Raw genomic sequence first — 13,769 nt, forward strand, 5'->3', positions numbered from 1 at the left:
TTACCAAACTACAGCTCCCATGATCCTTCATATGGAGACACTGCAATGAAGGTGGTGCCAAACTGCATTCATTCCACAGTGCCTAGGTCTCCAAGTACAACTCTACAGGTCTAGTGTTTTGGTGCCTTTTCAAACTACAGATCCCAAGACGCTGTTGCATTGAGTCGTTGAGTCAAAGTGGTGCCAAACTGCATTCATTCCACAGTGCCTAGGTCTCCAAGTACAACTCTACAGGCCTAATGTGCTGGTGCCTCATCAAACTATAAATCCCAAGACGCTGTTGCATTGAGTCATTGAGTCAAAGTGGTGCCAAACTGCATTCATTCCACAGTGCCTAGATCTCAAAGTACAACTCTATCGGCCTAGTATCCTGGTGTCTTATCAAACTACAGATCCCAAGACCCTGTAATATTGAGTCAAAGTGGTGCCAAACTGCATTCATTCCACAGTGCTAGGTCTCCAAGTACAACTCTACGGGTCTAGTGTACTGGTGCCTTGCCAAACTACAAATCCCCAAGACGCTGTTGCATTGAGTCGTTGAGTCAAAGTGGTGCCAAACTGCATTCATTCCAAAGTGCCTAGGTCTCCAAGTACAACTTTACGGGCCTAGTGTGCTGGTGTCTTCTCAAACTACAAATCCAAGACCCTGTAATATTGAGTCATTGAGTGAAAGTAGTGCCAAACTGCATTCATTCCACAGTGCCTAGGTCTCCAAGTACAACTCTACGGGCCTAGTGTGCTGATGTCTTCTCAAAATACAAATCCCAAGACCCTGTAATATTGAGTCGTGAGTGAAAGTGGTGCCAAACTACATTCATTCCCAGTGCAGATGCAAGTCAACTGCAGTACTTTGCCCATAAGAGAGCCATGACCCATGCCTCCGGTTTCAGAGAAACCAAAACCACAGACCTGCCTTCAGGTCAGAACTGCCCCAAATTCCACCCAAATTGCAAAATTGCAGTTGTTTTTTTATTGTATCTCTCTCCCCTCCCTTTCTCCAGAAGTGGGGCGAATGCTCTCCTTTCTGACCTGTTTAGCTACCACATCATTTCAAGACATTATAAAAAAAGACATTGCATAATTGGGTGTGTATTTGGTTGCTGTTTTGGCTCAGTTGTGCAATGGTGCCCTTCGAGCCTTTGCACAGCACCATTAATGCCTGGCACCATGTGAAGAGATGTATACTGATAAGATCTGGACCAGTATCGTCTGTTGGTTTGAGTGTTGGATTACGACAACACTGGAAACCAGGGCTGGAAATAACCAATCATCTATAGCTTTTTTTGTTGAGTTCCAGGGCCAGAGAAGAAGATGGCGGAAACAGAAGAACGGCCTGCCTCAGAGGAGCGTGCTTGCTCCATCCTTGTTCAACATCTACACAAATGACCAGCCACTGCCAGAAGGGACAGAGAGTTTCATCTATGCAGATGATCATGCCATCACCACTCAAGCAGGGAGCTTTGAGATGGTAGAACAGAAGCTCTCCGAAGCTCTAGGTGCTCTTACTGCCTATTACAGGGAAAACCAGCTGATCCCTAATCCATCTAAACACAGACATGTGCCTTTCACCTTAAGAACAGACAAGCATCCCGAGCTCTGAGGATTATTACCTGGGAAGGAATCCCATTGGAATATTGCAGCGAACCCAAATATCTGGGAGTCACTCTGGACCGTGCTCTGACCTACAAGAAGCACTGCCTGAATATCAAGCAAAAAGTGGGCGCTAGAAACAACATCATACGAAGGCTGACTGGCACAACCTGGGGATCACAACCAGACACAGTGAAGACATCTGCCCTTGCGCTATGCTACTCTGCTGCTGAGTACGCATGCCCAGTGTGGAACACATCCCACCACGCTCAAACAGTAGATGTGGCTCTTAATGAGACATGCCACATCATCACGGGGTGTCTGCGCCCTACACCACTGGAGAAATTACACTGCTTAGCCGGTATTGCACCACCTGACATCCACCGGGAAGTAGGAGCCAATAGTGAAAGGACCAAGGCAGAGACATCTCCAGCTCATCCCCTGTTTGGGTATCTGCCAGCACGTCAACAACTTAAATCAAGAAATAGTTTTCTAAGATCTACAGAGACACTTGCTGGAACATCTCAACAAGCGAGAGTCCAAAAGTGGCAGGCTCAAACCAGGACTTCAACCAATGGCTGATACCAAATGAGAGACTCCCTCCTGGGCACACAGAAGATGGGGTGACTTGGAAGGCACTGAACAGACTGCGCTCTGGCACCACGAGATGCAGAGCCAGCCTCAAGAAATGGGGCCACGAAGTGGAATCCTCGACATGTGAGTGTGGAGAAGAGCAAACCACTGACCACCTGCTGCAATGCAACCTGAGCCCTGCCACATGATGCACAAGGGAGGACCTCCTTGCGGCAACACCAGAGGCACTCCAAGGCGCCAGAGACTGGTCAAAGGACATCTAATCAACTACCAAGCTTGCAAATTCTGTGTTTTGTCTGTTTGTTAAAATGTAATGTAAATGTAAATGTAATGTCTGGTTGATACTGACACGATAAATAAATATAGAAAAGCCCACCCTTTTGGTCTCAAAGGAAAGCCAATGGCTCTTTTGAGCAAACCTTGCCCAGAACACCCTGTGATGGAGTCAGCATGGGTCAGAAATCACTTGAAGGAGCACAACACCATCAGCAAATCCTTTGGCAAACGGCTTCGGACAGCATTGCAAGGCTCTCCTTTTCCCCAAAGAGTGTGGAAACACAAGTGCGCAATGAGGCATCGTCACATGCAGCAGCATCCACAGAAACAAGCAAGCACACACCAACCATGGCATCACACCACTTGGCCCCATTGCAACATACAGTATAGATACATATGGGGAAGGGAAGGGGAGTTCAGTGGCCGGCCACATCCTTCCCCATATTTCTTAACCTGAACCAAGGTGCGGTCTTCCTCTGTCCATCCTAGATTTCAGTCTGAATTTTAAAGGACCGAGACAGGGGGGTGAATCTGGTTGTGAAAAGCTCTGCATCCTGGGGAGCTTCTTTAAAGGTCCAACTAAATGCCAGAACGGACACATGCCTTTCCAATTATGGAGTGGTCTTCGAGTTATGGTGTGAAATACCCTTCATCCCCAGCCACAAAATGGTATCCAAATGCCTAGAGAAAGCAATGCTGGGGATGCAATGACTCCTAAAAATGGCCATTATCAGAGCAAGGTTTTGAGCCAAATCAGTTCAGGGTCTCGGATAGTTCGGATAGTTCTGGTAAAGTCAAAACAAACATCCAGAAAGGGTTCTCGGTGCCACCAATGGGAGATCCACCAGACATAGATATAACAATCTGGGGAGTTTGGACCCTTTCTTGTGGGCAAACACAGATCACTCCAGCAAGTAACTCAAAGGCAAACTGGATTGTTTCCAAAAGGAAAATAGAAGCAGGAAGCAGAAGAAACCATAAAGGAGAGGAGAGGAAAGAGAAGCACAAAGCAAAAAGAAAATCGAACTGCAAAGAAAGCAAGGCAAGGAAAGGCAAGGGAAGGGAAGCAGAAAGAAAATGTAAATGTAAGAAAAGGAAAAGCAGAAATACATCCTAAATGCAAGGAAAGGAAGGAGAAAGGAGAAAGCAGACCTAAATGCAAGGAGAGGAGAAAGGAGGAGAGGAAAGAAAAGGAAAAGGAAAAGACAGCAGAAGCACAAAGCAGAAAGGAAATCTAAATGCAAGGAAAGGAAAGGGAAAGGGAAAGGCAAAAGGAAAGGAAAGGAAAAGCAGAAGGCAGAAAAAAATCTAAATCCAAGGGAAAGGAAGGGAAAGGAAAAGAAAGGAAAAGACAGGAAAGGAAAGGAAAGGAAAGGAGAAGAGAAGAGAAGAGAAGAGAAGAGAAAGCAGAAAACAGAAAGCAGAAAGCAGAAAGCAAACCTAAATGCAAGGAAAGGAAAGGAAAGGAAGAGAAAGGAAGAGAAGCAGAAAGCAGAAAGAAAACCTAAATGCAAGGAAAGGAAAGGAAAGGAAAGGAAAGGAAAGGAAAGGAAAGGAAAGGAAAGGAAAGGAAAGGAAAGGAAAGGAAAGGAAAGGAGAAGAGAAGAGAAGAGAAGAGAAGAGAAGAGAAGAGAAGAGAAGAGAAGAGAAGAGAAGAGAAGAGAAGAGAAAGCAGAAAGCAGAAAGCAAACCTAAATGCAAGGAAAGGAAAGGAAAGGAAAGGAAAGGAAAGGAAAGGAAAGGAAAGGAAAGGAAAGGAAAGGAAAGGAAAGGAAAGGAAAGGAAAGAGAAAGGAAGAGAAGCAGAAAGCAGAAAGCAAACCTAAATGCAAGGAAAGGAAAGGAAAGGAAAGGAAAGGAAAGGAAAGGAAAGGAAAGGAAAGGAAAGAAGAAGAGAAGAGAAGAGAAGAGAAGAGAAGAGAAGAGAAGAGAAGAGAAGAGAAGAGAAGAGAAGAGAAGAGAAGAGAAAGCAGAAAGCAGAAAGCAGAAAGCAGAAAGCAGAAAGCAAACCTAAATGCAAGGAAAGGAAAGGAAAGGAAAGGAAAGGAAAGGAAAGGAAGGAAAGGAAAGGAAAGGAAAAACACAAAGCAGAAAGAAAACCCAAAGCAAAGCCAAGCCAAGTGGGAAGTGGGAAGCAGGAAAGTTAAAGCGGAAAGGGGAAAGCGAAAATCAGAAAGTGGAAAGCAGAAAGCAAGAAAAGCCCAATGTCCTGGATTTTGACAGTACAAGCATCAACTGAAAAGTAAAGCTGCATGTTGAACCCTGTCCACACAGCTCCCAACTCTCATGCTGGCTCCCAATTAAAGAAATTATGAAAGTCACGCCAAACTTCCCATAACGTCAGCTTTCTCATTAACGGAAAGCATCTATGACATCTGCCTTTATATCCACTGCATTGCATGAACTTGCATCCTGCAGGAATCCTTGTAGGATTCAGATGAGCCAACAAGTCTTTTTTGTTAAAGAAGGTCACAGCTTATTTGCTTCCAACTGGTCCACCAAACTTTTCAAAACATCGGATTATCACTTACTATCTCATGTAATCAAAGCATTTGTTACATTGTCTTGGAAATCTGTTATAGTTGATAAACTTGGACGTTGACAAAAGAACTGGCCTACAGCCAATTAACTTGCTGTTCTAAAATCCCTAGTTAGCAAAACAAACATGTCAAAGTATTCTAGATTTCACTTCCTAGAATTCAAGAAAATTCCCATCCAAATTTATACTGAATTGGGGGGTTTTCAAACTCACCTTTGGCGGAAACGGTGGCCGCAAGCATCAGAAACCCAAACCAAGACCACTTCTCCATTGCCCAAACCAAATCCCAGTTTCCTCCTCTTTACGAATGAGATTCTTCACTCTCTTAAACCAGGAGGGAAGTAACACAACTTCCTTCTCTTCACTCATTTTATTATCCTTCCCTTTTTTGTTGTTGTTGTTTAGAGAGAGAAAAAAGGCATCTTGCAATGGGTTGAATGTTTAGAGACATATTGGAGCAAACTGATTACAGAACGAGACAAAACTTTGCACTGATTGAAAGTGTTGAATCCAAAGACCTGGGCAGTGTGTATATATTTTGCATTCCTACCAAAACCGTACAAAACATCAGTATTTGTTTTATTGGGGGGGGGGGGGATAATTGGCTCTGTATAGGCTAATGTGGGTGCAAAAATGCTTGCATTTCTCTTTAATCGTGAGCCTTGATCTCAAGGATGTTCTTCCAGCAAAAGCAAACTGACGCTGCAAACGTTGCACTCGATGCTTTCTGATATCAAGGAACCAACATTGGGCTGTTTGCGTGGAAGACATCTCTAGAAGGCCAGCAATGCTCTCGATCCCGCCTGCATCACAGGCACGTTTGGCGGGGACGAGGGACAGAGCCTTCTCAGTGGTGGCCCTTCGGCTGTGGAACGTCCTTCCCATGGACATTAGATCAGCCCCCTCGTTAATGGTGTTTCGAAGGAAACTGAAAACCTGGCTATTTGAACAGGCGTTCGCAGAAGCAGTGCAATGAATATAATGAATATAGGAAAACAGAATTACGGATGACGAGTTGGATCACGATTCTAGTTACGAGATGTTAATGTGTTGTTTATTGATGTTATTTACTTAGTATACTAAGTAATTGTTTTTAAATAGTGTATGTTGTTAGCACTGAATTTTTGCTCTTGTTAACCGCGTTGAGTCGCCTACGGGCCGAGAAACTGCGGTATACAAATAATGTAAATAAATAAATAAATAAATAAGAACATCTAAATATCTGCAGAATGTATTTTATTTAGATAGATGGGTGACCTTTATGACCCTACATAAGGTTGCCAAACTTGGGGTCCCATTCTGTTCCGATTCTGGTTTGGATGCAAGTGCTTTGGTGGATTTTAAATGCCCGCCACCAAGCGCTTGTTGACAAAGGGATTTCCCCAGAAACAGCAAGACACAGGATGGCCACACATCTGAAGAACTGAAACAGGGCCCTCAAGAATTGTGACTGATTCTGATCTATCTTAGATATAGAGCAGTGATTCTTAACCTGTGAGCCACGAGGACAAAACTCTGGTCCGCAAGCCTTCTTCCTCTTCATTTATTTTATTTTATTTCTGTTCTTTTCATGCCGCCTGCCACTCCTTCTCGTCACTGACCATGGCATATGTTCTGTATCAGAAACTAGAGCTGATGTGGTCTATCCAATACAGTTTTCTGAATCAGCACTCCAAACCGAATCTAAACTAATTCGTAACCCTTTTGGTACTAATGTTTTAGACTGATTCGTGGTCAAAGTGGTCCTGGTCAAGTACTCCCTGGTTTGTTTGTTTGCTTGCTTTTTCCATATCAGGAGTGACTTGAGAAACTGCAAGTTACTTCTGGTGTGAGATAATTGGCTGTCTGCAAGGAAATTGTCCAGGGGGTGTTGCCCAGATGTTTTACCATCCTGTGGGAGGCTTCTCTCATGTCACCGCATGGGAAATTGAAGCTGACCGAGGGAGCTCAACTCACTCTCCCCAGAATCGAACCACTGACCTGTCAGTCAGCAGTCCTGCCGGCGCAAGGGTTTAACCCATTGTACCACTGGGGGCTCCCTGGTCCAAGTGGTCCCTGGTCAAAATGGTCCCTGGTCAAAATAGTCTCTGGTCAAAGTGGTCCCTGGTCAAAATGGCATTAAGCATTTCTCAACCTGGGGGTCGGGACCCCTGGAGGGGTTGTGAGGGGGTGTCATAGGGGTCGCCAAAGACCATCAGAAACCACAGTATTTTCTGTTGGTCATGGGGTTTCTGTGTGGGAAGTTTGGCCCAATTCTGTCATTGGCGAGGTTCAGAATGCTCTTCAATTGTAGGTGAACTATACATCCGAGTAACTACAACTCACAAGTGTCAATGTCTATCTTCCCCAAACTCCACCAGTGTCCACATCTGTGCCAAGTTTCGTCCAGATCCATCATTGTTTGTTTCCACAGTGCTCTCTGGATGGAGGTGAACCACAACTCCCAAACTCAAGGTCAATGCCCACCAAAGCCTCCAGCATTTTCTGTTGGTCAAGTGTGCCAAGTTTGGTTCAATTCCATCGTTGTTGGAGTCCAGAATGCTCTTTGATTGTAGGTGAACTATAAAACCCAGCAACTACAACTCTCAAATGACAAAATCAATCCCCTCCAACCCCAAATTTGGTCCAGTAAATGAAAACACATCAGATATTGTATTGTCGAAGGCTTTCATGGCTGGAATCACTGGGTTATTGTAGGTTTTTTTCGCGCTATATGGCCATGTTCTAGAGGCATTCTCTCCTGACGTTTCGCCTGCATCTATGGCAAGCGTCCTCAGAGGTAGCGAGGTCTGTTGGAACTAGGAAAAGGGGTTTATAGATCTGTGAAAAGACCAGGATGGGACAAGGAACTCTTGTCTGCTGGAGTTAAGTGTGAATGTTTCAATAGACCACCTTGATTAGCATTTGATAGCCTGGCAGTGCCTGGAGCAATCTTTTGTTGAGAGGTGATTAGATTTCCCTGATTGTTTCCCCTCTTCTGTTTTGCTGTTTTAATTTTAGAGTGATGGAAAAGCTCCAGGCACTGCCAGGCTATCAAATGCTAATCAAGGTGGTCAGTTGAAACATTCCCACCTAGCTCCAGCAGACAAGAGTTCTGTGTCCCACCCTGGTCTTTCCACAGATATATAAACCCATTTTCCTAGTTCCAACAGACCTCACTACCTCTAAGGATGCTTGCCATAGATGCAGGCGAAACGTCAGGAGAGAATGCCTCTAGAACATGGCCATATAGCCCGGAAAAAAACCTACAACAACCCACATCAGATATTTACATTATAATTGATATCAGTAGCTAAAGGACAGTTATGAAGTAGCAATGAAAATGATTTTATGATTGGGGGTCACCCTTCTCTTCTCTCTTAGGCGATCCCTCGTTGGATGAGTAAGATGGTCTTCCATTATGGATTTCCTTGTGGGTCCGTATGTGGCTGTGGAGCCCTATTCTTGCTCTGCATCTTCTTCCGCAGTGAGGAGGGCATTGGTTTCCAGGTGGAAGGCGGTCCCGGTCGGGGTTGGCTTGGCGCGCCTTCCTCCTGGCACGTTTCTCTCTTTCACCCTCCACTCGTGCCTCCTCAAATTCTGCAGCACTGCTGGTCACAGCTGTCCTCCAGCTGGAGCACTCAAGGGCCAGGGCTTCCCAGTTCTCAGTGTCTATGCCAGAGTTTTTAAGGTTGGCTTTGAGCCCATCTTTAAATCTCTTTTCCTGTCCACCAACATTCCGTTTTCCGTTCTTAAGTTCAGAGTAGAGCAACTGCTTTGGGAGACGGTGGTCAGGCATCCGGACAACGTGGCCAGCCCAGCGGAGTTGATGTTGGAGGACCATCGCTTCAATGCTGGTGGCCTTTGCTTCTTCCAGCACACTGACGTTTGTCCGCTTGTCTTCCCAGGAGATTTGCAGGATTTTCCGGAGGCAGCGCTGATGGAAACGTTCCAGGAGCTGCATGTGACGTCTGTAGACAGTCCACGTCTCACAGGCATAGAGCAGGGTTGGGAGGACAATAGCTTTATAGAAAAGCACCTTGGTATCCTTACGGATGTCCCGGTCCTCAAACACTCTCTGCTTCATTCGGGAAAATGCTGCACTCGCAGAGCTCAGGCGGTGTTGTATTTCGGCGTCGATGTTGACTTTGGTGGAGAGGTGGCTGCCAAGGGAGCGGAAATGGTCCACATTTTCTAATGCTACACCATTAAGCTGTATCACTGGCATTGGAGAGGGGGCGGCTGGTGACTGCTGGAACAGCACCTTGGTTTTCTCAATGTTCAGTGACAGGCCGAGCTTCTCGTATGCTTCTGCAAAGGTGTTTAGAGTGGCTTGTAGATCTTCTTCTGAATGCGCACAGACGACATTGTCATCAGCATACTGGAGTTCTATAACAGCTGTTGTTGTAACCTTGGTTTTGGCTTTCAGTCTGCTGAGGTTGAATAGCTTGCCATCTGTCCGATTGGGGGTCACCACAACATGAGGAACTCTATTAAGGGGTCGTGGCAATAGGAAGGTTGAGAACCACTGATATAGAACAACCTAAAGGACGGAGTAAATTCCTCGAAGGAGCAGGTTTCCCTCTCTGGAAGTGAAACCTTGTGTTTTCTGGGGGTCTTTGCTGCACCGAAGCGTCTCCATTCCCCACTCCAGCAACCCTATTCCCAGTCCCTTTGCCATTTGGCACAAAACAACCCCTCGGTCCCTTTCTAGGCTTGGAGAAGGTCTTGCCAAGGCAAGGAACCGGCCTTGCTGACGTTTCTCAAAAAGAAAGTGCTGACGTGGAGGGAAAAACACAAGTCATGTGCCGAGACACGCCAGGGTTCGTTGGCTGACGTGATGCACAAAAGGCTAGAAAGGTTTGCGGCTTTGCTTCCTCCGCAGTTGCCACAGACAAAAAGGAGAAGTCAGGCCTTCTTCCACGATCCAAGAGCGCAGAATGGGTGCTAATATTAATCCCGCCTATGCGTGCACTTTCTATATTTACTCTCCTTGGAAATAATGTGGAAGCCCCTAGATGTGACCTTCCAAGGATCAAGGCTCATGGAGGAAGTTAGGTCTGGGCAATGTCTCACAACTCCAGGTGTTCTTGGAAGAAAGGGACTCTCTAGATCCATCACAGTCTGGACACGGAATGGAGACAGCCTTGGTCTCCTTAGTGGATAATCCACGCCACTGGTTCTCAATGTTCCTAATGCCGTGACCCCTTAATCCAGTTCTTCATGTTGTGGTGACCCCCAACCATAACATTATTTTCGTTGCTACTTCCAAAACTATAATTTTGCTACTGTTATGAATTGTAATGTAAATATCTGATATGCAGGATGTATTTTCATTCACTGGACCAAATTTGGCACACATACCCGATATGCCCAAATTTGAATTCTAGTGGGGTTAGAAAGAGATTGATCTTGTCCTTTGGGAGTTGTAGTTGCTGGGATTTATAGTTCACCTATAATCAAAGAGCATTTTGAACCCCACCAATAATAGAATTGAAGCAAACTTTGCACATAGAACTCCCACGACCAATGGAAAATGCTGGAAGGGCTTGGTGAGCATTGACCTTGAGTTTGGGAGTTGTAGTTCACCTACATCCAGAGAGCATTGTGGACTCAAACAATGATGGATCTGGACCAAACTTGGCACGAATACTCGGTAAGCCCAAATGTAAACACTGATGGAGTTTGGGGGAAATAGACCTTGACATTTGGGAGTTGTAGTTACTGGGATTTATAGTTCACCCACAATCTATGAGCATTCTGAACTCTACCAATGATGGAATTGAACCAAACCTGGCACACAGAACTCCCATGACTGACAGAAAATACTGGAAGGGTTTGGTGGGTATTGAACTTGAGTTTCGGAGTTGTAGTTCACCTACATCCAGAGAGCACTGTGGACTCAAACAATGATGGATCTGGACCAAACTTGGCATGAATACTCAATATGCCCAAATGTGAACACTGGTGGAGTTTGAGGAAAATAGACCTTGACATTTGGGAATTGTAATTGCTGGGATTTATAGTTCACCTACCATCAAAGAGCATTCTGAACCCCACCAATGATAGAATTGGGCCAAACTTCCCACACAGAACCCTCATGCCTTGAAGGGATTTGCTGGTGGACCTCTCACTGAGTTTGAAGCCAGCCCGGGTCCGAGTGAGCTTCTGACCATTAATAGTCTAGCTTGCTGTTGACCTATGCAGCCTGAAAGACAGCTGCACCTGTCAAGTAGGAAATTTAGGCACCGCTTTATGCCGGGAGGATAATTTAACTAATTTACAACACCATAAAACCTTCCAGCAGTATGTGTAAGAATGAGGAAGTACTCCATCATGGACTCAGTGTCATCAAGGACTCAGTGTCACAAGAAGCTAGCCCAGGTTGGAGTGAGCTCCTGACCATTAATAGTCTAGCTTGCTGTTGACCTATGCTGCCTGAAAGACAGCTGCACCTATCAAGTAGGAAATGTAGGGGCCGCTTTATGCGGGGAGGATAATTTTACTAATTTGCAACACCATAAAACCTTCCAGCAGTGTGCGTAAGAATGAGGATGTACTCCATCATGGACTCAGTGTCACAAGAGTTGGAAGCCAGCCCGGGTCCTGACCATTAATAGTCTAGCTTGCTGTTGACCTATGCAGCCTGAAAGTCAGCTGCATCTGTCAAGTAAGAAATTTAGAGACCGCTTTACGCGGGGAGGATAATTTTACTAATTTACAACACCATAAAACCTTCCAGCAGCGTGCGTAAGAATGAGGATGTACTCCATCATGGACTCAGTGTCACAAGAAGCTAGCCCAGGTTGGAGTGAGCTCCTGACCATTAATAGTCTAGCTTGCTCTTGACCTTTGCCGCTTTAAGTATCGCTTTATGCGGGGAGGATATTTTTACTAATTTACAACACTATAAAACCCTCCAGCAGCATGTATAAGAATGACGAAGTACTCCATCATGGACTCAGTGTCACAAGAAGCCAGCCCAGGTTGGAGAGAACTCCCAACCATTAATAGTCTAGCTTGCTGTTGACCTATGCAGCCCGAAAGACAGCTGCACCTGTCAAGTAGGAAATTTAGGCACCGCTTTATGCGGGGAGGATAATTTAACTAATTTGCAACACCATAAACCTTCCAGCAACATGCGTAAGAATGAGGAAGTACTCCATCATGGACTCAGTGTCACAAGAAGCTAGCCCAGGTTGGAGTGAGCTCCTGACCATTAGTAGTCTAGCTTGCTGTTGACCAATGCCACTTTAGGGACCGCTTTAGGCGGGAAGGCTAATTTTACTAATTTGCAACACCATAAAACCTTCCAGCAGCATGCATAAGAATGAAGAAGTACTCCATCATGGACTCAGTGTCACAAGAAGCCAGCCCAGGTTGGAGTGAGCTCCTGACCATTAATAGTCTAGCATGCTATTGACCTATGCAGCCTGAAAGACAGCTGCATCTGTCAAGTAGGGAATTTAGGGACTGCTTTATGCGGGGAGGATAATTTAACTAATTTACAACACCATAAACCTTCCAGCAACATGTGTAAGAATGAGGAAGTACTCCATCATGGACTCAGTGTCACAAGAAGCTAGCCCAGGTTGGAGTGAGCTCCTGACCATTAGTAGTCTAGCTTGCTCTTGACCCATGCAGCCTGAAAGACAGCTGCATCTGTCAAGTAGGAAATTTAGGTACTGCTTTATGTGGGGAGGCTAATTTTACTAATTTACAACACCATAAAACCTTCCAGCAGCATGCATATGAATGAGGATGTACTCTATCATGGACTCAGCGTCACAAAAGTTTGAAGCCAGCCCGGGATGGAGTGAGCTCCCACCCTTTAATAGTCTAGCTTGCTGTTGACCCATGCAGCCTGAAAGACAGCTGCACATGTCAAGTAGGGAATTTAGGGGCCGCTTTATGCAGGGAGGATAATTTAACTAATTTACCACACCGGGGTCAAGAAAAGCAGCAAGATCTCAAGATTTCAACACAAATGGTGCAAGGTCCTGACCTGGCCCAAGGGTGGAGTCATTGGCTTGGGCCACTGACCGAATCCTGAGAGAGAGAGAGAGAGAAGCACACAAGGAAACCTGCCAGTTCTGCAAATCTGGAAAGCAATGCCTTGTGTAATTCTCCCCTGGTGACAGGAAGCTTTATGACGTCGAGACGCTTTGCAAAGACGAGGCAATTCTGCCCAATGGATGTCTGCATTTGCCCAAAGAGCTGCTGCAAACGCTTCCCGGGATCCATTGCTCAATGCAAACCAAACTCTGTGCAAAGCTGGGCAAGAGAGGCCAAGCCAGGATCGGAATGGCGGTTGCACAAAAACAAGGCCGCTTTCTATCCAGACCTTCCAGTCGGAGAGCCATTTTCCTTCTTAGGTTTCATTAGCTAGCACGGAATGGCCTTGCAGCTTCAAAGTCTGGTTGATTGCTGCCTGGGGGAGTGGGGAGAATCCTTTGTTTGGTTCAACTTCACAGGACTGAACTCCCTCCCCTCTCTGGAAGAACGGCTGGCCAGAAAATATCCAAAGTCAGTTTTAATCGATATGTGAATGGTAATCAATAACACATTCAGGAAAATTACTCTCTCTACAAATAGAATAACAAATACTAAATAATAATAATAATAATAATAATAATACATATCCTGCATGGATGCAGATCCGAAGCGTCTGGAAATGAGGACTACAGCCCCCATAATCTTCCAGATTGATGGGGGATTCTGGGAGTTGTAGTCCAAAGAAACTCACGGCGAAATAGTCACGGTCAGGGAAGCATCGTAGTTTTGTTCAGTGA

The 13,769-nt window shown here is 45.4% G+C and overlaps 1 protein-coding gene across 1 annotated transcript in view; it reads right to left on the reverse strand.

Moving 5' to 3' along the window:
• Positions 1–5,445, reverse strand: part of VSIG4 (V-set and immunoglobulin domain containing 4) — a 23,154-nt gene extending 17,709 nt beyond the window's left edge. Inside the window, exon 1 of the mRNA XM_060756003.2 lies at positions 5,212–5,445. Coding sequence (XP_060611986.2) covers positions 5,212–5,269 — 58 coding nt within the window. The 5' untranslated portion in view covers positions 5,270–5,445. The remainder of the gene's footprint in view (positions 1–5,211) is intronic.
• Positions 5,446–13,769: the final 8,324 nt, after the last annotated feature.

The sequence above is a fragment of the Anolis sagrei genome, chromosome 10 (assembly GCF_037176765.1).
Source record: "Anolis sagrei isolate rAnoSag1 chromosome 10, rAnoSag1.mat, whole genome shotgun sequence".
NCBI classification, from domain to species: domain Eukaryota; kingdom Metazoa; phylum Chordata; class Lepidosauria; order Squamata; family Dactyloidae; genus Anolis; species Anolis sagrei.